Source organism: Engraulis encrasicolus, chromosome 15 (genome assembly GCF_034702125.1).
Source record: "Engraulis encrasicolus isolate BLACKSEA-1 chromosome 15, IST_EnEncr_1.0, whole genome shotgun sequence".
NCBI classification, from domain to species: Eukaryota; Metazoa; Chordata; class Actinopteri; order Clupeiformes; family Engraulidae; genus Engraulis; species Engraulis encrasicolus.
Window position 1 is genome coordinate 1775458 of NC_085871.1, and position 23682 is coordinate 1799139.

At 39.8% G+C, this 23682-nt stretch overlaps 1 protein-coding gene across 1 annotated transcript in view; it reads right to left on the reverse strand.

The window, feature by feature from the left end:
* snd1 (staphylococcal nuclease and tudor domain containing 1) overlaps nt 1-23682 on the reverse strand; it is a 77020-nt gene that overhangs the window by 40796 nt on the left and 12542 nt on the right. Inside the window, exons 10-16 of the mRNA XM_063216786.1 lie at nt 22535-22639; nt 19200-19301; nt 14995-15092; nt 14167-14277; nt 12787-12859; nt 11883-12024; nt 9762-9871 (exon numbers count right to left, since the gene is read on the reverse strand). Coding sequence (XP_063072856.1) covers nt 9762-9871; nt 11883-12024; nt 12787-12859; nt 14167-14277; nt 14995-15092; nt 19200-19301; nt 22535-22639 — 741 coding nt within the window. The remainder of the gene's footprint in view (nt 1-9761; nt 9872-11882; nt 12025-12786; nt 12860-14166; nt 14278-14994; nt 15093-19199; nt 19302-22534; nt 22640-23682) is intronic.

Below are 23682 nucleotides of genomic sequence, written 5' to 3' on the forward strand. Positions count from 1 at the left end.
TTGGTGACAGAGAAAATTATTATATTAAAAATAAAGTGAAACTATTTTCTAACTTGTAAATTTATTTAAAAAAAGAATATGTCAAGACTTTCAGAAAAGAGGGTAGTTAAAAAAACCTGTGTTATTTGTGAATCATAACAGAGAATGCAGTGCTAAGAAACATTTTTTTTTACTGAGGAGTGTTTCTTTGAAATTTCAATTCAAGGCTCAGTCTTCACAGGTTTATCTTGTAAGAGCACCATGAATTTGTAATGTGCCAAATGTTACAAAATGCAATAAAACACTTTTTTAACGAAAAAAAGAAAAATAACTAGTCGACTTTTTTCTTCATCATACTACAGTGATCAGCCAAATGCTTTAGACACTGCAGTAAAGTTCTGGAGCTTTAAAACTTAAAACCATGCTAGCATTTAATATCAAGCGGTCAACACCCACTAGATATTATACTTAGAACGAAAATGGTTAAACACGCAGAATAGTATGTATGTAGAATTGAATTGCAAATATGGTATTTGTTTTTAAGCCGTTACATACATGTTTAATTGAAGGAATGTTATTTGTTTTCAACTTGTCACAACATGAATAATATTCTGTAGAGTATTTCCCCTGCCAGTAATATTGAAATGATTGTGCTACATTGCAGTTTTAATTATTCTGTTTCAGGCAGTCAGTGATGCAAAACATGAGACATATTAAATGGTGCCACAATGCACAATTCAAAGTTAAGGATGCATGCTAGGATGTAGTTATTCTTAAAATATTCATTTTTGAGGGCTAGGAGTGTTCCAGTGACAAAGGTCCTTCAGAAGTCTACCAAGTCTTTCAGAGGTTTCAAGGCTGCATGGATGGATCCTCACCATTATTCAAATGCCCACCAATATTTCTCTCTTTCTTTCTTTCTTTCTTTCTTTTCTTTTCTTTTTTTTTTGCAGCAGCCGAGCAGGGCATTTAAAAAGATTCCTGGCAAGTAGTGCTGGCCTCATGAGACTGGCCATGGTGTCGGCTATAATATTTTGTGATTCTTAAAAGCTCTTTCACTTTAAGCGGCCACTGTTGTAAAAGGTAACACAACTTGTTTAATCTAATCCAGGCCCAATCAACATGCATCAGTCAAGCTGTTGTTGCCCATGTACATCAGAAATATCATATACACCCATCATGTCACGTTTTACTTAGAATGCACTGAAACATCAAAGCAAATGGTAACTTAGTAGCAAATGGAGCTCATTTCTAAATAACCTAATGAATCAGAAAACAAGCATGCTACACAAAAGGCACCAATGATACCATGACACCAATGTCCAACAGCCATACATAACCACAGAGTACCACAAAACAGACGATTTGGCCCTCACCTACTGATGAACAAAAGTGTGGTTCTCAGACTGGCTGTAGGCTGTGGAAGGCAACAGAGCGAATTCAGAGGTGCCTTGACTGCAGACACGAGTTTAATGAACCATTTAAGAAACATCGGGATAGCACAAAAACTACTTGGTGTTTTAATGCAACTTAGCATGCCTTGAACAGTTTTTTTGATCATGTTTTTTTGTTTAACATTTTTTGTACAACAATTTTGTTTCTCCTTGTTGTTTCAGAGCAATAACTCCCTTCAACTCAACATAATAGGTACAGACCATTTGAAAAGCTGTGTTGTGAGCTCGCGAAACTCAAAAAGCATCAAAGCTTTCTACCAAGGAAGTGCTCTTGACTGAGACATACTGAAAGGAGTTACAATAGCTCACCACAGCACATGTATGTTCAGAACAAGACTGAGAGCATTGAACACTGTCGATCTTCACAGTATGGACATTTATGAGGACATCTCATTGATTACCCCCATGCAATGCCATATTGATTATTGTATTGCAAGTTATTGTGTTTTTTTACATCAATATTTTAAGCAGTTCATCTTACAATTACTGGAAGCAAAAGCAAATGAAGTGCATCACGACAAGAACAGATTTAGCCCAACATTGCTAACATATTGTGTATCAATATATTTAAACCAGACAGAAATTAAAGATAATGTTTAAATACATTTAATTCTACTCATAAATGCAAGTTGGGGACAGCCTGACCACTTTCTCTAAATTAAAGAATGTCTTTACTATGTAAACTTAAAGGCCGTCATTACACCAAATACTATGTAATCATACGAAATGTTAGTGAAAGGTGGTATGAAAAGCAGAGGTGTACATCCCAGGACAAGGTACAGACAAGGTAAAGGCTGGCTGAAATTTGGAGTGAAACCCTTTTTTCTTTGAGCTATTCCATGGCAGGATTACATTTTAACCACCGTCTTCATCAGATTCTCTACGAACCATTGCCCCCACCCCAGCAGTACTGCACTAACAAGCTAAACAGTGCAAAATTGATGGTTTGAACCATTTAGTGTTGGAAGGCAACAAAAAAGCCAGCTTTATCCCTCTGTAGTTGCTAGGCAACTTCAGCGTCACTGTAGTCTAATCTATTCTACTGTATGATGCCGATTGCACCAGCTCCAACAAACAAGGTCTACCTTGCAAGTCAAAAGGTTCGTTCATGACTTTTGACATCAAACTAAGTGGTCACAATGGAACATTTGTGAGGACACAGCTTTAATTGCCACTGATGGATATTCCCACTTTTCATGAGCGGGCTATAGCCATTCACATTCATTAGTGTGATGGTTCATGACAGGATGGTGTTGCATGAACAGAGGACACATACAGGCCATAACTGCATGCTAGACAGACTGTTGTGTTACTGTAGGACCACACCGGTAAGGTAAGTTAACTAAATAAATTCCCCCCTTTACAGTTTTGAACAGATACACAGTAAAATATGGAGTAAGCAAATGCCCATAAAAGGCAGTAAAAAGGCTGAAAAAAGTTTATTTAACCAGGAAAAAGTACCCATTGAGATGAACAGTGTCTTTTGCAAGGGTGTCCTGATGAAGAGACAGCACAAATTACAAAGTAAATTACCAAGTAAAAAGGTAATCTGATTATAGAAAAAAAACCTTACATTTTTTTTAAAAATCCAATAAATACAATACACCATGTTCCATTATGGAAAAAGCCAGGTCATGCCAAATTCAGCATGATAAACCTTACTTCAGCCAACCAGAGGGGAGTTTGAATGAGTGCACCTTCTCTCTCTACAGTGTCTGCTATAGCCTTTGGTTACCCACATCACATTCGAATTATGCTGGCCTCAGTAATTTATGGACATGCCTCTCTAATCGCATGTCATTTTCCTGAGGGAAACTTCTACTTGTGACTTGTTGACATTTTCCCAACAGAGGAAGACCGGCGTCCACTAATGAAGTAAGAAAGAAACACTTCAATCCAGATTGAAGCCGACTGTCACTAGAGCTCGTAGCGTTGTCTTTGCTAGCAGGGGTTGCACAACAATAGTGTAGTAACCTGGGAGGGGATGCCTGCCTGAGGCAGCATCATCACCAGATGCCCCCAATAGGACGTGCCATGTTAAGATAATCCAAGGACAAAATGACGACTGGCTTAATGTGACCACTGAAATAGAAACGACAAAAAAAGGACCTCTGCTGAACATGCGCATTTTAGAGCAGTAGTGGAAGAGAGCCTTGTTTTAATATCCATAATGTATGTAGGGAGGACCATAAACTCATGTCCTTTTTCACAGTTAAGACATGAGAAGATGGGAGACAGCTTCTGACTCTCCTGGAACACTTCTTGCATTTTGGATTGTGTGCTGTATTGCTAGATAAGGCAGATAGCTTTAAGACATCAAGAATGTTTTGAAATGCACACAAGACATGCTCAGGTGCACTGGTGGGCTCTGAAGGTATTTCAAGTGGGCCTTCAAATCATTCATTTCTAACGATAAAAATATTATTTGTGCGTGTGTGTTACTGTTGACTGTCGATTTGAAGTGTATTGGTTGTTACTTCAAATAGACAGTCAACAGTAACACACATGCACAAATAATATTTTTATTGTTAGAAAATGATTTTGGTCAGAGGGCCCCGAACACTTGTGAAAATTTCGAGTGGGCCCCAGGATGGAAAAGGTTGAGAACACCTGACCTAGTTGTTCTTGAAAACACTTCCTGGTGAAATATAAGGCATGACATCAGTTATACCTTCCTATATTGGGCGATATCAATTCTTACACAATAGTTAGATCTGGTCAATTTATTTTGCGATATCTGATTGGATGAGACGCGTTCTACTGGCATTCTACGCGTCAGCAAGGAGGATGATGTCTAGGTGGACATCGTTCCCGGAGACTCATCACACCTAATAATTACTCTGCCGTGGATAGAATGTAACCAGGGCCCGCATTTTGAACACGCCATCATTCTATTCCATTATTCTATGCTGGACTAAGTTGGGCATATGGACGCCCGCATGACAGAGATGCGTATCCCAGTTGGTAGCTGGATTCTGGCAGAGAGGAAAAAGTTATTCTAGTGCAGTTGTCTGGGCAGTTGGCACACCGCTGCGGCCACTATTTCGTAGTCTTTTGAAGGCAATCTAACATATGTAGCCTACTTTAAATATTCATACACGGAAGATAGTTTCAAACGGGAGATATGCGGGACAATGGACACTTTTTGACACAGAGACAGCAAGGCTAATGTCCGTCTCCTGCAGTGTGTGAGAAGTGAGAACCGCTATAATCGGATCTCATTTGCGCTGCAGGAGAGGGAAGGACGAGGAAGAGATCAAAATGGCCTTAAAAATATATCAGCAACAAGCTTGCCGTCCACCACGTGCAAATTAATGAATAGTAGGCTACAAAGTCGGCACCTGGAAGCAAAATACCGGGTGCCATGCAATTTAAAACGATTGCCGCTTGGAACTGGAATGAGCTGCCTTTTAGTTTATTGGGAAACCGCGAACCCCTTCCTCGGGTTTGCATCCGACGTTTGCCTGAGAAAGTGTTGCAGCAACAAAGTTGTTGCCTTCAGCAGTAGCCCAAAGGGATTGATTTGCATTGTTGTGTGTGTGTGTGTGTGTGAAAACAGCGCTCGGATCTCAGGCGGGACAGGAGAGGGAAAGAGGGGGCGTCTTTACGCAGCTAATAACAATTTTTGTCAGTGTGCGGTCCAAAAAATGCAAAAATCAACAAAAATCTTACAAAAGTAGGCATCTAACTAAAAATATTGAAGTTGCACAGTGTTCACATGCATCTTGCATCATTTTAGTAAGCAAAGCCCAGTCGCAGTCCACACAGAAATGCGCATCACACAGTTTCAAGGAACGTTGCGCGCCCACACTGCCAGCTCGTCATTGCATAGCAACCATATAATCAATTCGGAACTACTTTGCTTAGCGGAGCAGGTAAACAATAATGATGAAGGTAACTAATAAACATTTATTTGAAAATGTATACTGGTATTTTTGTTGGTAATTGAACTATTGTATAAAAGCAATATGACCCTCGTGGTCAGGATGATGTTGACGGATATTCCTTCCTGGTGTGATTGCCGACGGCACTCAGCCTTCGGCTTCGTGCCTATGGCCGAACCACACCAGGGAGGATATCCGTCAACATCATCCCTACCACTCGGGTCATATTGCTTAATTATGAATTCTGATTCTTAAAAAACTAACAAAGTCTCAATGAAGAGGGTAGGACACTACGTATACATTCATTAGGGCCCCGGCCCTGCAACGTAGGTGCGAGGGTCCGACATCGCCGCTTGCTGCTTTAATTCTTGATTATATCAGTCAATTTAAGTCAAAGATGGTTTTGATGCTCTTTGACCGCTATTTTCTGGTTCTACAAATTACACAAACAGCATAGACTAAAAATATCATGGGAATATGAACATCAGAAGAACTAATGTGACTTATGGGATGAAAAGAGTCAAAGTAGAACAGTAATAGCGCAGTGTTCGAGATGATCACCCCACCTGACACTACGCCCAAAGTACTGTAGCGTCAACATTAACATTTTAACTACTCTAACACTATGCCATTACTACGGTTCTTTACTTCTTTGCTCTCAAGTATTGAAAACCTGAGACTTGCAGCAACTATACAGTGGGTTAGAGATTTTACTTCTTATTTTTCAAATTTTCCCCACTCTCTCTCTACAAGTCACAGTGAACCCTTTGGTGGGCCGCATTCAGCCTCCGGGCCTTATATTTGACACCCCTGTTCTACGGTAAGCCACCAAGCCATGTATTGCTAGTGTATAATGTAGTTGATTCGACAATAAAAGGCAAGGGCAGAAAACGGCATCAATATAAAGAAGAGGCCTAGTATTAACTAACTACCATGCATTTATCTCCATGTTCTCTACTGAAATTGATACGGTATTTACCAGCATCTGTTGAACTAGATATAGATGGCTATAGATCAACAACAAAAGGCTCTGACTACCCAATAATTCATAAAAGGACTCCTTGCATGCAAGGACAAAATAAGTGCACTTGTGTTTACTGAAGGTTGTTCAGATAACATGGTGTGCTCATCCTGCTACAAACTTCACACAAACAATCTGATCATCATCCTTTCAATTTTGAGAGCTTAAATTGTTGGTATGCCAGTATGTTTACTTGTATGACACGCATGTAGACTCTGGCCTGTGTGCAAACATGCACATACAGTATACACTTAGAGAGACTGTACTGCAAGTTTCATGGGCACCATCGTCAGCAGAAACAAATGGCAGGCTTCTAAGTGGTCTGCTAGCTGTGTACAGTACTACGGTACGGTATGTGTGCGGTTGCAGGGACAGATACAACAGTACTGACAGAGCAAAACCAGCTGTCCCACGGGAGAGCCCACATCACACACTTGTCTGTCAAGCGATTGCATCAATTATTCAAGCTGACCACAATCGAAACAAGGCGCCCCTGCTATACGTGGAGACAGACGACACAGGCAGAGGATGAGAAATGCAAGAAACGGAGCAAAAGACAGATGGGTCATTCGATCATATCCCATTTGATAGTGTTGAATTAACCCTGAAAAACTGAAATCACTAATTTCCACACTCAAGAGTTGAATTATTAACACTACATCGAATGGAAACATGTATGCTGAGAAAAGAGTAAAATTAACAGTTTAAAGGTGCACTGTGTATGATGGTGGTCAGAGTAGGTATTACAACTACTGAAACAGCGCTGCAGATTGCCAAATTGAATCTTTTCATGAATAATTACTAGATAATAAACTAACATTTACTAGTATGATTTAAGTATAGTAAGTTTCGCAGCAAACAATGTCTATTTCTGAAAATGCAAAATGGTGGACTATGGACTGTGGATCACGTATGCATTTTTACCAGTCATAATGAACTTAGAATTTGATGGTGGTGCTACGCAATCATGGAAAAGGTAACATTTCTGAATGGGCAGCATGCATTCTGGAAATGAACTCCTAAAAAATATTACACAGTGCACCTTAAATAGAAATGTACCCTGTTCCCCATACTTTCATCACTGAAGTGCTTGCAAACATATGCACAAGCACGACAAGAATAATAACTAATGTACAGTACATATGTACAGTGCATGCAAAATGCAGATATGCCCACAGATCTGCCATAAAATGTGCAACATGCCAGTGTGGCTGCGGACGAATCCTCCTGATACTCAGCTAACGCTTTCAGCATAAAGGTCATTGGTGTCGACTAATCTGCAGAAAGCGTGAGACATCTGTGATATAACGCATCAGTGACTCACCAGCTAACATTGGTCTTAGCCGCTATGCCCATAGCACCACATCACCCTATCACTAAACCATTTAAAGGAGCACTCCTGCCAATTTCAAAATGCTGTTGTATTGCTCACTTGTCAATACCTGGTGATGCTGCATTTTTTGGCTCAGCCCTTTCCGAGATATGAGCCATTCTAATGGGGGCAGATTTTGTTTACACTTTTAAAAAATCTTAACATAGGCCTACTCCAAATATTTTCCCAAACGGTATTGCTGTTTGCTAGTTGTCTGCTAATGCTGCATAACCTTTTGGATGTTTTTGGGAATAAATAAATAAAATAAAAAAATTCAAATGGAAACAAAAACCTGCCGTCATTTCAATGACCAGGATTTCAGAAAAGGCTGGGAAAAAAATCTCAGGTACTGAGAAGTCCATGGTAGTGTGAGCATTACAACTGCATGTTGAAATTGGCTGGAGTTGTCCTTTATGTTTACGTCACATTCCCCTCAACTAATCAAAACATCCAACATGCTTTCCTCCAAACATCTTTTCTTAACCCTGTTCGACATAATGCATTCCTGTGTGGTGCCCAGAGACACAGTGACACAGGACACACAGAAATTAAATCAGGAAACCAACATTTACAAACAGCAGAAACTTGAGCCTGCCATCAGTTCACCCTCTGCTCTCTGATTTGGGCCAGCTCACAGTTTTGTCACAAATGCAGGATTCGTATGAACTCAGCAGCCTAGCCACTCTACTATGTACACTTAAACATTGCTTTTCCCTCCGTTATCAATGTCTACTTCAAGCGTTACCATAAATAGATCTGCAGTCACCATCACTGCACAGAAACAAAGTAAGGGCATGAGTTGCTGTTAAAAAAGAAAACGACACATCCGAATTTCGAGTAGACCTTGGCCAGTTAAAGATATCCGTCTACACCAAGTACAATGTAATCCAAGCACTGTATACAGCATCATTAATTATTATTTTCTACAATAATATCTCAACTAGCAAATTAATAAAAAATGACAGCACTCTTCCTTTGATTAGAGACAGCTCAATACATGTGTAACTAATAATCCAGCAATCTCACATGGCATTGGAAATAACACAGACTATATGGGCTTGATGAGTCACATCTTCAACTGTACAATAATGAAGGTTATGTAATAAAATGTGTCAAATATTTAAAATTTAGCTTTAATATTATTGACTGACGGTGTGTATGAGAGATAATGTGTGTGTGTGTGTGTGTGTGTGTGTGTGTGTGTGTGTGTGTGTGTGTGTGTGTGTGTGCGTGTGTGTGTGTGTGCGTGTGTGCGTGTGTGCAAGGCTTGCTCTATCAGAGGTTTTCACGTGTGGTTTGAGTCAGAGGCGGAGCTATAGGGGGGGCAAGCAGGGCATCTGCCCCTGGGCCCAGAGCCCTACCGTATTGGTGGTTGGGGCCCCATCGTGACCTTGGCATGCTGTATGGGGGGACCTATCAGTGTTTCGCCCTGGGGCCCTGTGTGAATTTGTTAAGCCACTGGTTTGAGTGTTACAGCTGTACACCATTAGCCGAGATGACTTATGACCCAGTCCAATAGTGATTCACATCGGAATACTGTATCCTGATTGGCTGACGTGGCATGCATTAATGCTCTCTGCTGTCTCCACTGGTAGTGACGAGAGTTATTTTCAACGAACACACTCTTGGGCTAGTGGTTGTAAACCTAAATGGTGTTTACATGAGACCAAAGGAATAACAGTGTGACGTCAGTACAGTTGAGTGAGGTGAAATAAAGTGCTATACTTTGCACTCTGAAATTTAGAAAGAAATCTTTTTGAAAGGTGCTGAACATTGCCACACCAATCCAGCCATGTAATTGAGTCGGTTTTATTTATTATTCAGTAAAATATTGTCAAAAACAGCCTTTGTCCATTTAAATCATGCTAAAGGCCAGCTATATTACTTCAAATCAATCACGAAAACACTTAAAAAGTGCTAAACTGAGTAAACAGACTACATTTAGAGCCTAAATCAGTCAACAGCTTGTCCTGCACTGGAACTTATAAAGAACTAAAAATGAAACAAAATCTTTTATTTAGTCATCAACATATAATATATGGCGTCTTTACCTCTCTCTGCAGGACCAGCTCTTTGGTAAACCGCATGGCCTCGTCACTGAACGGCTCTGCTACTTGAGTCCCACCTGGAATGTTTCGGGAACCACGAGGACACTCGATACCTGTGGAAATTTAAAACAATTTTTGAAAGACAATTCCGTCTGCAGTAGCTTCAAGACTTGCAGCCCCTTTAAATGAATGTTAAATGTTTCAATATGTGGTTACCGTTTAGACTATCATTTATTGTGCTACAAATACAGTCCGCCGTTTGTTTTTCTGAGAAATAAACATAAATGTGCGTATAATTTTCTTCTGTGTGTTCAGTACTTAGATTTACAAGAATTAGAATTATTAGCATAGCTTAGCATAATCACTGGAAACAGATAGAACCATTAGCATCAAGCCACAAGTGATCACTGGATGGAATTAAATAGCCGATTTGCACTCTGGTAAATGTTACATTAATATTAAAAAGAGGTTTATAAGTACATTTGATGATGTTTTGTTTGGTGCAATAGCTACGCTCAATGGGTTGTATTCCGATATAAACGATATAGGAGAAAGATCACGATATACACTTTTATATCACGATTACAATATATATCGTCATATTGCCCAGCCCTAGGTGAACTTACAAACAAATGCAAACAATTAATTAATTAGTATGAGGATCATATCATTTTGTGCCCACGGACTGCAACCAAAACATCAACCTCGTTGCACCATGCGCAAGTGGACAAGGAAGGCACGTCTGACCAAATCTAATGCTGTCTGTGATGAGTATAATGCTGTTCCAATCGTCTGGACAGCCATCCAATTTAGGGCTATTCAAAACAATCTTCACCATTTGTATTATGTTGTAGCCACGTTAAGTAAATGCTTTTTATTGCAACTTCTCCACTTTTGCGATGTATTGGAACTCGTGCATATGTGCATGTAGGCTATTAAACTTCCTGGACTGGTCCCCGACATACAAGTCACCATCAACCTATTGCATGTTGTCCTATCTGTTTTTTAAGACGCACACATATTTACTGAAGCTCATTGCAACTAAACTGAAAAAGGTCGGCCTACATGTCAGAGCATATCTTTGGCATTTCGGTTCTGGTCTCTACCCCATCAGCTGCGTGTTTAAGTCCTGGCTTAGTAGTGCCATGCACAATTTCCAAATATAAAGTCTCAGGTTTTGCACACACGTTTGCAATCAATATTTGCGTTGACATCGCTTCGTGGAATGTACGCATGTGTGGGTATCAATGGAAGGCTCCTTTTCTGCCCTTTCACATAAAATTAATGTCACGTTGATGCTGTGTGAGACGTGGAGAGGCGCTTTCAAAAGTCAGCATATACAATGTTCGTTACTGGGGGAATTAAGATGCAATGACCAGCATTTTAAATAAGTTTTTAATCTCCGGTATTATGTAGGCAACACATCAAACTCCAAACGTTTCATGATGTTTACTATTTCAATCAACCTGTTGCTGCGCTCCAAAACGCTGAGCTGCACTTCTCGCGTTTCCATCTCATTATATAATTATATTATTTTGATGTCGTTTTATAAAAATCCTAAAAAAATTTTTTTAAAGACCTCCGTGTGTGTGTGTGTGTGTGTGTGTGTGTGTGTGTGTGTGTGTGTGTGTGTGTGTGTGTGTGTGTGTGTGTGTGTGTGTGTGTGTGTGTGTGTGTGTGTGTGTGTGTGTGTGTGTGTGTGTGTGTGTCAGAGAAAGTATGTTAATTCATGTATGTTAGTTATGTTAGTATGTAGGTTAGTATGTTTTTTTACTGCACATTGTGTGTGCATGTGTGTATACGGTATGTGTGTCAATGTCTTATAGTATGTTTAGCCTAAGTGCACATTGGCAACTGGTCAAACGCAATTTCAAACTTCTGTGCTAACCTCGTTACACAGATTTTTGACAATGAAGTACACTCGACTTGACTAATAGCCAAATAAAAAAATATATAAAAATTGCAACCTCTGATTTCCTCTACCCTGCATAAGTTGGAGAGTCCCTACGGCCTACACCAAAGAGCACCAAGGTAAAAAGGTGTACACCCTGAAGCACTCTAAACTCCTGCTTGTTTTCTGACTACCACTGGAGCTAAACAGGTTTGTTGTGGTGCAACACTGACCAGCCAGTAGGAAGGTGATGAGACACGTCTCTTTTGGCATGTAGAGCTTGAGGCGCGATCCACTGAAGACGTACTCCACCACGGCTTCAGAGCGACCCGCGCGCTGTAGGAACGGAAGGAACTGTTTGGCCTTTTGAGTCTCCTAAAAAGTAAAAAAAAAAAAAAAAAACAAGATCAGGAAAAAAGAAGGACACTTGCAAAGCAATCAAGCCATTCACCCATCTTCATTGGTCCTCCTAAAGAACATCAAAGTCTTAATAGGTCTACTATAACTTCAGCATTTTCCCTTTCATCTCTTGAAGGAAAACAGGTTTCACAGTATCTTGAATACATTTAATTGCACTCCAATAATGGAATGGACAATGTGATGTGTAGTGATTTTTCCATCAAAAGGACGATCAATGTAAATTAATTTAACGTGATGCGCATCAAGAAGTTCATCACGTGATGGAAATATGTTACTCTAACACCAATATTGTCTCACAAAGTTAATTCGGTGGGAAAAGATGGGTCACAAATATTACCCTTTTCACAAAGACTTACCACCATCATCAAATTCTGCATACTAATTATAACTGGGAAAATGCACTTTTCATACTAGAAAAAGTGAATGTTTCTCCATGTCCGCCAATTAGATTTTTTAGCGGTAAAACACACCGAAATTTGGTCATATTAGGAAATATTAGTTTATTATTTAGTAAATATCCATGAAACAATCCAACTGGCAGCGCAGTTTCAATGAGCAGCAGAGTTGCAATACCCACTCCTACACATTTTTGCAGGTACCACATGCTCAGTGTGCTGTACACACATCGACCACATCTGAAGGCTTTGCAATATAACCGTCATTGAGCAGTGAAAGTGCAATATTATTGAATTAATATAAGGAGAAACCGGTACTCACCCCAGAAATGTCAGCGACTCTGTGAATTGGAACTTCCTTTTTGCTGTGCAGACCCTTGGCATTCTTAATTGCTCTGCAATAAACCATGGGGCAAACAAAATCAGCATCCAAAGAATATTTAAAGCCTGCTTCAGGATTGGGTATGCAGAATGCAAGATCCAAACAATAAGTCTAATGTTTACAAAACATTGAACAGAGTGAAGACATGGGACTGCCATAGAGTAAACCTGGAAGAAACTCCGGTAACGCTTTACTTTACGGTACAGTATTTACTGTGTACTTTCTGCGTAACAACAGGGTAATAGACAGAAGTTACATGGTATCTAATGGGTAAAAAGGGGGTAATTACAAAGTAAATACTATGTAATACCCATATCTCAAGAATTACTATGAAACTACTGCGTATTTTCTAATCATCTAATCATAAAACTTATCTCTGTTACCCTTTTGTTACCCAATTAATGGTATTTACTTTGTAATTACCCACTTTATACCCATTAGATACCATGTAACTTCTGTCTGTTACCCTGTTGTTACCCAGAAAGTACACAGTAATTACATAGGGTAACTGTACCGTAAAGTAAAGCGTTACCGAAACTCCATATGTATACAATATGAATAACATGTCTCAACCTCCAGCTGGCTATTACTTCTCCACCTGGGTTATTCCATGTGAATTTACCCAAAGCCCACACACATGATATCTCTACATTTTTTACTATGAAATGTGTTAATAAGTGCCGTGTCGCAGAAGTGAATACATCCCTCATATTTTTGGCAGATTTGTAAGTATGTCTTTTCATAGGACAACATTAAAGAAATTTCACTTCGACTCAATGATTAGTGACCTGTTAACAACATATACTGTATAACCGCTTACATTTGTTGTTCACTCACAAAAAAATCAAAATACAGCCATTAAAGAAAAGTACAGTCAACAAAAGTGAATACACCCCAGGTTAAAATCCTGTAGACTGTAAGAAGGGGATGTGTTGGCCCCAAAAGTCTCGAAATGAAAAGGGATTAAAAGGGAGGTCTTCTGTGTGCGTTTCAACCTAAATTAAAATTTCTTTAAATGTTGAACTATGAAAAGATATACTTATAAATCTGTAAAAATGTGAGGGGTGTACTCACTTCTGTGACATATATTGTACTTCATGCAAAAATCTTCACTCTTCCAAATATCAAAAAGCTTAAAACTTAAGCTTTAAACTTTTTAAAAAAACAGCCAACAGTCAGGCCATGGCTTGGCCTTCATCAGGGCGAAGTTGAGCATGTTGAGAATGTAGCATCTACAGTTCTTCAGTCAAGGTCAGCGGGACGCTGTTGCACAGGGCACTAAGCTCCCCGCATATGGGCCTGAATGCCCAAAGCCCTCACCTGGCCTCAGCAGCGAGGAGTTCATCGTAGTGAGATGAGCGCTGGTCATCATCCTGACGATACCGGATTACAGTGGCCAGGCCTTTGCTGACAAGAGCCTCTGCTATGTTGCTGTCAGTAAACAAACACATACAAATTATTGCTATTATTATTATTATTATTATTATTATTATTGTTATTATTGTTATTACTATATCATCTCCCCTCTTTTACAGTTGTTTTGTACATCAATTGGTTAATGTGCAATATGATTGATATTACTAATGTCTTTCAATGTGTACTATGGAATGTAGAAAAATTAGCATTCCTCAAAGAAACTACAGCTGGTTTGTGGGGAACCCAAAAGTTCGCAGAGGAACCCAAAAGGTTCTCAAGAACCTAAACGATCTTGACAGAACCCCCATCAACTTTAATTGGCTTTAAAGGCACATTGTGTAATATCCGTTTTATGATTTCCACAATTCATGCTGCCCATTCAAATATGTTACCTTTTTTCACAAATAACACCACCATCAACTTCTAAGTATTCATTATGACTAGGAAAATTGCACTTTTCATACATGAAAAGGGGGAAATTCTCCAAATCCACCATTTTGAATTTCCAGATATAGGCATTTTTAGCTGCAAAACAAACTGTATTTTGGTCATAATAGTAAATTAGTTTAATACTTAGTAAATATTAATGAAAAGATCAAAATTTGTCAATAATCTGCACAGTTTCAATGAGCAGCATGGTTGAAATACCTTCTCTTGCCACAGTCTTACACGGTGCACCTTTTAAGAGTTGTTATCAATTAGATTGAAAGATAAAGACAATGTTGTACTTACATGCCTCCTATTGTTACCGTGGCACAGGTACGCTCTGGGAAGGCTGGAACGGTGCCCGACTCTGTAGCAGCTCTGATGTAATCCACTGTAACGTTCACCTGCAACAAGACAACAACAAGGAAATAAGACTTCAGTGATTCCATCCCCTCATTTTTCAGGGTGAAACACACCAAATACAGAGATGTGGTCCACATAGTACTTGGGAATCCAAAGCCTCAAAATGGGTTGAAGCTGACATGGTCTGCCATACTTATTTTTGTTCACTTTGACACCCCACCCCCCCAATGTAACAATCGAAGAGCTGAAATTCCAGCAGTGGCGGGGGCCACAGGGGCAAGAGTGGGACAGGGCCCCTGTACATTTCCTCCTGGCCCCTGTAGCCCCCGTGATGAACAGCCAATGACTTAATATATTAATTTCAAACCGTGACATGATATACATTTGTGTATATTATATATTCATAACATTACAAATAAATTCTGTAGAGAGATTATGAAAAAAAACTGCCCCCACCTTGCCCCCCTGGTAACTTAGGTCTAGAACCTCTACTGGATTCCTGGCCGCTCCTTTACAGCTTCTCTAAAATACTAGGTGTTGCTCAGCTGAGTACTGTGCCATCCAATTCACATGAGGGGTTTTTTTTGTCTGTGAAGACTCATGTCAGATGCAATCACATGAAAAGATGGCACGTCAGTTCAGCCGGGCCATCAGAAGTCCTTCTATTTCTGCATATACCACATGGGCCTACAACCCGGTGACCGCAATGGACCCTCTGGGGGGTACTGGCTGCCCAGTCTGCTAAATTATTTAAGTCAAGCATTTTCTAATAACAAAATATACATAAGTAAAATATAGATAAGTAAAAATTAGATAACAAGCACAATTGTATAAAATAACAGGCCTATAAGCTACCTATGAATCTTAATGCCATGAAATTATTACGTAAGTGAAGGAAAATAATAATGGACTGTTTTCTAACAGCTCTGAACATGCATTTGATACTGAGTTTTCGTTGAGACGATGCATCGGCCTTCCAGGAACCATAAGCACAACTGGAATAAGACACTTGAATGCATTGAATTAACCCCAGTTTGAAACACCATCAGAGCACCCGCAAAACCAACAAGAAAATTATTGCAAGAGATTTAGACACATAGCAAAATGTATATTTAATCCCAACAATAGCTGTCTAAGGAGGATTGGCCAAATTATCTTAAAAGCCTAACGGTTTTCTGCATGGCTTTAGTACTGCATGGTGCTGCCTGCTACACAGCATATTGGAGAGCACTGGCTGGCTGACCGCGTTCGTTTGTCTGTGGGCTACTTTCCAAGGTCACCCACAGTCAGTGTGAATCATGTCACGCTAGACTGTACATCTCCCTGAAGGGAAACCGAGAACAAACATGGAGACTGTTAATTGCTCACAAATTCAGGTAATGATTAAAAGACAGACCACAAAATAAAGTATTTAGCATCCAATTTGCCAGGAGTCAACAAATATGATATGGGGGGTGGGAAATAAAATGCACATATTAACAAGCTGCATCTGGCACGGTAGAAATGATTGGGTTGACGATAAGTCGGAACAAAAAGTAATACTACCAACCAGGAATGAATCATGGTTGTGTGTGTGTGTGTGTGTGTGTGTGTGTGTGTGTGTGTGTGTGTGTGTGTGTGTGTGTGTGTGTGTGTGTGTGTGTGTGTGTGTGTGTGTGCGTGTGCGTGTGCGCGCACGTGCGTGTGTGCCAGTTAGAAAAGTAAATGCTATTTATAAAGCACATTTAAAAACAGTGCAAACTGACCAAAGTTGTATACACGGTTTGGCTAGAACAATAATGGAAATAAATAAATAATAATTGTTAATAGCATGTAGATGCATGAGAAAGATAAAAAGCCCTGGTGTTAGTCAGTTTAGGCAAACTGTTACAACTCGCTGGTGTGCCCTTGTCGTCATGGGACCGAAACCCTGCTATTGAGCCGATTCTCCGTCACTTAGTATTGAAATATATCCCTCATTGGACTGCTAGTTAACAGCTGGCAGACAGTGTTTCAATGATACAGCAGCCCCATCTAACCCAAACTATTCCACTATTTAGGACAGCCTTCCAGCAGCCTACATCTATGCAGAGATCGTATCCATCAGCTAGAGACAAAGTAGAAGTGAGAGACACAGAGGGAAAGTGAAAAGGAACACAAATTGGTCATTAATCAGGAGGGGACAACACCCTCACAAGGACACAAGTACAATGCGAAAGACTGCTGCAGAATGTGTAAAGACTGGTTGTAGGATACATCATGGAAGGGAGATGAAAGCTAAGCAAATGTCCATATTTTAATGTATATGCATAGCAATAGCAACTCACTGCATTCAAGGCATGCATTCGTATGTTGAGATTGAGTGAGGTGACTGAGTGGCTGGCTATGCTCAATTAGTAGAACAAGACTGTTTCTCCTAGGGATGTAAATAATATCGAAATGTATCGATACATCATGATATATTCTGATGATTTAATCGAATCGCATCGTATTGTGGAGCATTCTTAAGTATCGAAAATAATCTAAATCGCTGGCCCCTGCCCAATAACTTAATAGAAGTGGAAAAGTAATTGGGAAAAAAAATCGAATCGAATCGTATCGTATAATAAGATATCGATATTGAATCGTATCGTCATGGAGGCTGTGATTTACACCCCTAGTTTCTCCCATACTACATTAGTGAAATCTAGAAATTCTAAATTCACATTCTAGAAATCTAGAATGTGCCATCATCTCGGATTCTATACCAGAGCCATGGAATTCAGAGCTGTGACAACCTGGGTACAGAACAGTGTTAATTTTGTCAGCTTTTTTTGATTTAGTCATAGTCTTAGTCACAATGACGAAAATCAATTTTAGTCTTAGTCATATTTTAGTCATTGCCTTCCCAATTTAGTCTTAGTCTTAGTCTAAATGACGAAAATCAATTTTAGTCTTAGTCAATTTTTAGTCATTTTAGTGATTTTAGTCGACACTGTCCATAATAGAACTTCTCCACACACTGCTTCTCTTCTGAACATATATCATTGACTGTACAGAATAAACCCTCTCCGCGCACGGCTTCTCTTTATAACATATCATTGACTGTACAGAATAAACCTTCTTCACACACTGGTTCTCTTTTTCTAAATTTTATTGAAAAACGGTGTTAATTTCGTCAGCTTTTTAAAATTTCGTCTTAGTCTTAGTCACAATGACGAAAATCAATTTTAGTCTTAGTCATATTTTAGTCATTGCCTTCCCAATTTAGTCTTAGTCTTAGTCTAAATGACGAAAATCAAAAAAGGGCATTGACGAAATATTTTAGTCATAGTCATGGTTGACGAAATTAACACTGGTACAGAAGTGGCTTGGTGGCATAATTCAAATTAGATACACATAATTCTAGGTAGCAGCTTTCTTTTCGCTATAGACTATACACAGAACCACCAAAAAGGACAAATGGCATAAAAATGATTTCAAATGTACAGAATGGTTTCTCCCATGTTGCACTGGTGAAATCTAGAACGTGTAATCTTGGGTTCCACACAATCTTCAGGAGTGCTCTGCAAGGCGGGTTAAAAAAAGACTAAAGGACTACTTGCTATCTGACAGCCAAAAGCAACGATGGATGCAGAACATGACAAATGCACTAAACACAGCAGTGAAGTCCTCTGGTATTGTGTGGTGTGTTGGGATACCAGGATATGTGGGGGTGTTATGAAACACTCAGTACGCTTACATGCACTTACCAAAATTCTAAATTATTGTCTGTTGGCTACTCAGATAAATAACCTGTGTTGAAAGGAAACGGTGTTTCTATTTCTTACTTTTGACACCTCACCCAATACTGTTGGCCTTGTACCCTCCTTCTCCTTCTGTGGTGTTTGGTGACAGCTTGCAAAAGATGTGTGCTACCTCCGCCATATACAGCGCTAAAGGAACTCCATTTCTACTAAACCTTAAGTCTCCAAACGTCTCCTAACCGAAGGTCTCCAAAGGGGTGTTCACCAGACATCACATGGATCCCGGAAAAGTATGGGCTTGAAGCATCTTACTCAAATAGAAGATGATTAACTCCTGTGGAGCTGTACTAGAACAACTCCCCAGCCGAAAATATTTTCTGCAGCTACAGGAAGGCTAATCTACTGTAGCTTACTAGGCTAAAGCTTTTTTTATCCGGTGCTTACCTTTTTTCCAATGAGTTTCTTCCTCATGAATTCTCTGGCTTCAAACATATAAGGAATGTCGTAGAGTGGACGGAAGCGCTTATCCTTGTCCTTTATTTTCTCCTGTGAGATCCAAGAGAAAAAGAGGCAACAACATTGTCATACACAGATTTTTTTCCCCGTTTTCTACTATTAATAGCCAAAGGTTGCAGTTTAGAAAAAGATGGTAAAAAAAGGAAAAAAATAATTCTGATTCCCCAATTAAATTGCTAGTTGACCTGAGGCTAAGGCCCACCCTAGAATGTTGATTGACCAATCACAGCACAAAAAGAGGTCCGACAGAGGTCCAAGAGATTTCAAATGACAGCGCTCCATTGAATTCTAACGTAGACGTGCTTTTGGATATATCTATATAACAGTCATATTTTTATTAAAACATGGTTGGAAATTGTGTCTGAGGTATTTGCAACACAGATGAAAGTTTCCCCATGTAAACAACTGCTGTAATTTACTTAATCACCGCATCAACAACGGTAAAATCAGATGATAGAACGTTTATCTGTCCGACCTGGCAAAGGTAACCCAAGGGGGCTGACCTTAGCCAAAGGTAAATTGGTCAGCGTGGTTTAGGAAATGCAAGATTTGCATGAAGAAACAAATGTAGAGCAGTGAAATGATAACGGGCCATTTATACGAAGACGATTATCGGGGCTTGGAGGCTCAAAAAATCTGAAGACTTTTTTCAGAGAGGGGGATGCTTTGAAGACAACCCGGGTTGCATCTCTGTCTAAACGGCAAAAAAGTCAAAACATGTTTCACGTTCCATACACCTTGTCGTCACACTTCTCCAGATTTTTGAGTCTTTAGGCCCTGACGTTGAGGTTGAAATGCTAACGAAAGACAATTCAGATAAAATATTTTGTCGTTTACACTCGAAATCGTCAAACACTTCAGATAAAATATTTTGTCGTTTACACTCGAAATTGAAGACAAGATGCCACTTTTGCGTCTTCGTTTTGGTCGTCACCATATAAACGTAGCCTGAAATAACCCAAAGTTCTCTACTTATTTAGCAGCCCCTGACAAACTCCTGTGCACTGGAGCACAAACTGTGGGCTGTCAAAGCATCTGGTGCAGTCGTAGCCTCAGCAGATTTACATGTCTGCACAGAGGGGCAGCAGGAGAGCAGGACTGGCAGAGGAGCGAGGAAGCCGACAGGGGACAACAAAGGGGTCAGTTGTACCGGACGGAGAGGGGCCCTGTGTATTGGGTGAAGTAGGGCCCTTCAGAAGACTTTGTCCTGGGCCTGAATAAAGCGCTCAACGGCTTTGCAGAGGACCGCAATCTCTATTATGAGGGACCGTGCAAGGGAGGAGTTATATGCATGGATATCATGGCTTTGAACCATTTTTCAAATGGTTAGTTCCAAACAGAAATGTTTTCCGGTTTTGTGTTCTACCAAATAGATGCTCCCGAACCGGTTAGAACAACCAAAAAAATCTCAGAATGGTTAATTATGTTCCCAGTCAGCTGTTTATCAAATGGCTATAAAATTACGTCTCATCCACAGCTTAAATCAAATGCAATACTATTACAACCTTCATTACATAAGACAAGAATAATTCAAAACAAATATTTCAAATGTGTTGTTTATTGTTAATCTAGATTTTCAACACGAACGTCACCAAAATTACAAAGTCACATGGCTACACCACTCAGTGGGCATTAACAAAATGCCACCAGCCAATAGTAAGCCAAATTCTGATGTACTACAGCATCGTCATTTACATAATTTTGGCTCTTGATTGAGATTTTCTGCATTCCAAGACAGCATTCCCTTTCACGACGATTCTGGTGCAGAGCTTTGATTCCAAGCGAGACGCAAGGATGTTACTCCCCGGTTTAATTGTGTTACAACTGGGGCAGAGAGAATACAGGGAAGAGGAAATCTACATGTCTACATCTACACGTCTACATCTACACATGTCTGGTTGGGGAGGCAGTATGATTGCAAAGATGAATCATTCCTTTGACCAGCTACTGATATCTCATGTCTCACACTTTTGTTTTCCTACCAGCAGACCTGCGTCTGGAAGCTCGCTAAACACACACACTTCCCGGAGTCTGGAGTCAAACAGCCCCGTGCCAGGAAAAAAATAAAAAAGTTGGAACCTTTCTTCGACAGTTGTGACAATGAATGAATGGCAAAATTCAAATAAATGGTAGCAAGTACTTGTTCATTTTGGCCTCGTTTAAATTTTTCCCCAGCAGTAAAAAATCACTTCCCTAACACAATTAAATAATTAAATTAATGAATTAATTAATTAAATGAAACCTCAGGATTCATTCGAATCTCACGTCAGCTCGTGCTCTCTCTCCCACAAAATTATCTTCTATTACAATATAATAAAACATTAAAGGAATTATCCGGAGTTGGAACAAGTTTGCCTCATTTTTGCATGTTTGGGATGAAATACAGTCACTCTAGAGCAAAATCAAGGCAAAAGGATGCGTTTTGAGAAAGTTTGATAATATCACGTTAGCCTCGTTAGCCATATCAGCTATGCAATATGAAAGATGCGGGCATCGTTTTTCGGCGGTTACACACATTTCAAAAACACAACATTTTAAAGTCTTGCACAGCTCAAAACAACGTCACACTTACCTCGTAATATGTTGAGGGTATCCACACATAAACCGAAGTGTCCAAAGTCCTTCATGTATTCTTGAAAGGTCTGCAGAATGTGTTTTGTGAAGCTACTACCTTAAGAATATCTAAATTACGGTCAAGACAACTATTTGACACTAAAGCCCACCAAGTAGATTGCAGAGTGCGTCGCACCATCAGCTATGATTATTTCCATAGCGAGTAACCACAGCTGATGGTGCGACGCACTCGGCAATCTCCTTTGTGGACTTTTGTGTCAAATAGTTGCATGGCCGTAATTGTAGATATTGTCAAGGTAGTAGCTTCACAAAACACATTCTGCAGACCTTTCAAGAATACATGAAGGACTTTGGACACTTCGGTTTATGTGTGGATACCCTCAACATATTACGAGGTAAGTGTGACGTTGTTTTGAGCTGTGCAAGACGTTAAAATGTGGTGTTTTTGAAATGTGTGTAACCGCCGAAAAACGATGCCCGCATATTGCATAGCTGATATGGCTAACGTGATATTATCAAACTTTCTCAAAACGCATCCTTTTGCCTTGATATTGCTCTAGAGTGACTGTATTTCATCCCAAACATGCAAAAATGAGGCAAACTTGTTCCAACTCCGGATAATTCCTTTAACAACAAAAAAACACAATAAACACAACACCCTGCAGCCCACATCCGTGATAACAGCTTACCTCGCCTTCAAGCCTTGGAGGTCGAATGCTCGAGAGATGTATGGTCTTGTCGTCACCAGAGTTCAGCTTCACAACAATGGCATCAGCATTAGCTATCTGCATCACCTGTGAACAGAGTTATCAGAGCATAGGGGAATATGTTAAAAAGGCATCCATTTAAAGCAAATATAGGTGACATGCACCAGTTAAAAAAATTCATGGAGGGGTGATCAGCACAGCCGTGGAGAGATGGAGAAAGAGAAGAAAGAGAGAAAAAGAAAGAGAGAGAGGAAGGTATGTATGTATGAATGAATGAATGAATGAATGAATGAATGAATGAATGGAGACCATTCTTGACGTAAAACATGGGACAGCAAACTGAACCATACATCAAAAGAACGAAATAGTCAGGGATAACACAAAAAGTCAAACGGATTATTTCCATTGCGGATCATTTTGGAAGCAATCCAACCAGTTTCCTGGCTGATTCTCTAATTATATGTATTGTACAGTAGCACCGAGTTGTAGCTACTTCAAAGGACGAGATGGAGGCAGCAGTTTTCTTTCCATTGGGTGGTGTCCCCCAGAAAACAATAAAACACAAACTAAACTGAAACACTTCACAGACTGTAAACACGTCGTCCGCCCTCTATCCCCTTAACTCTGATTAAAAGTTAGTAAACTTCCAAGAACCCTGATCAAATACCACAATCCTTATTATTTATCTGGGGAGAGGGAATCATCTGGGGAAACCTGCCACACGGTTAATGGGTGGCCACATTAGAAAAACACCATTTGCATGTTTACATGTTAATGGACTTGGCACAGTAGGCACAGTAGGAGGATTTGCTTGTGTTTCATTCACCTGTTGTCTCAAGTTCAAGCTCATTTTAAGCTCTACACGGGCATTATTGTAATGCATGATCATTAAGTTTACCTACATGGGAACCGTTGTCTTGGTGAGGTGCTTCAACAGGACATACAAACCTATTCTCATGTGTGTCTGTTCCCTTCTGCCTACCAACACTCCTTTCCTAAAGTGCACACCCCACATTCAAACACACTCATCCAGTGTAAAGCCACAGAAGTAAGAGTGTGTAAAAATGGAACACAAGGGTCAATGGAATTAGCCTCAAAGATGGCGTCTCATGGAGCCTTTGACACACAAA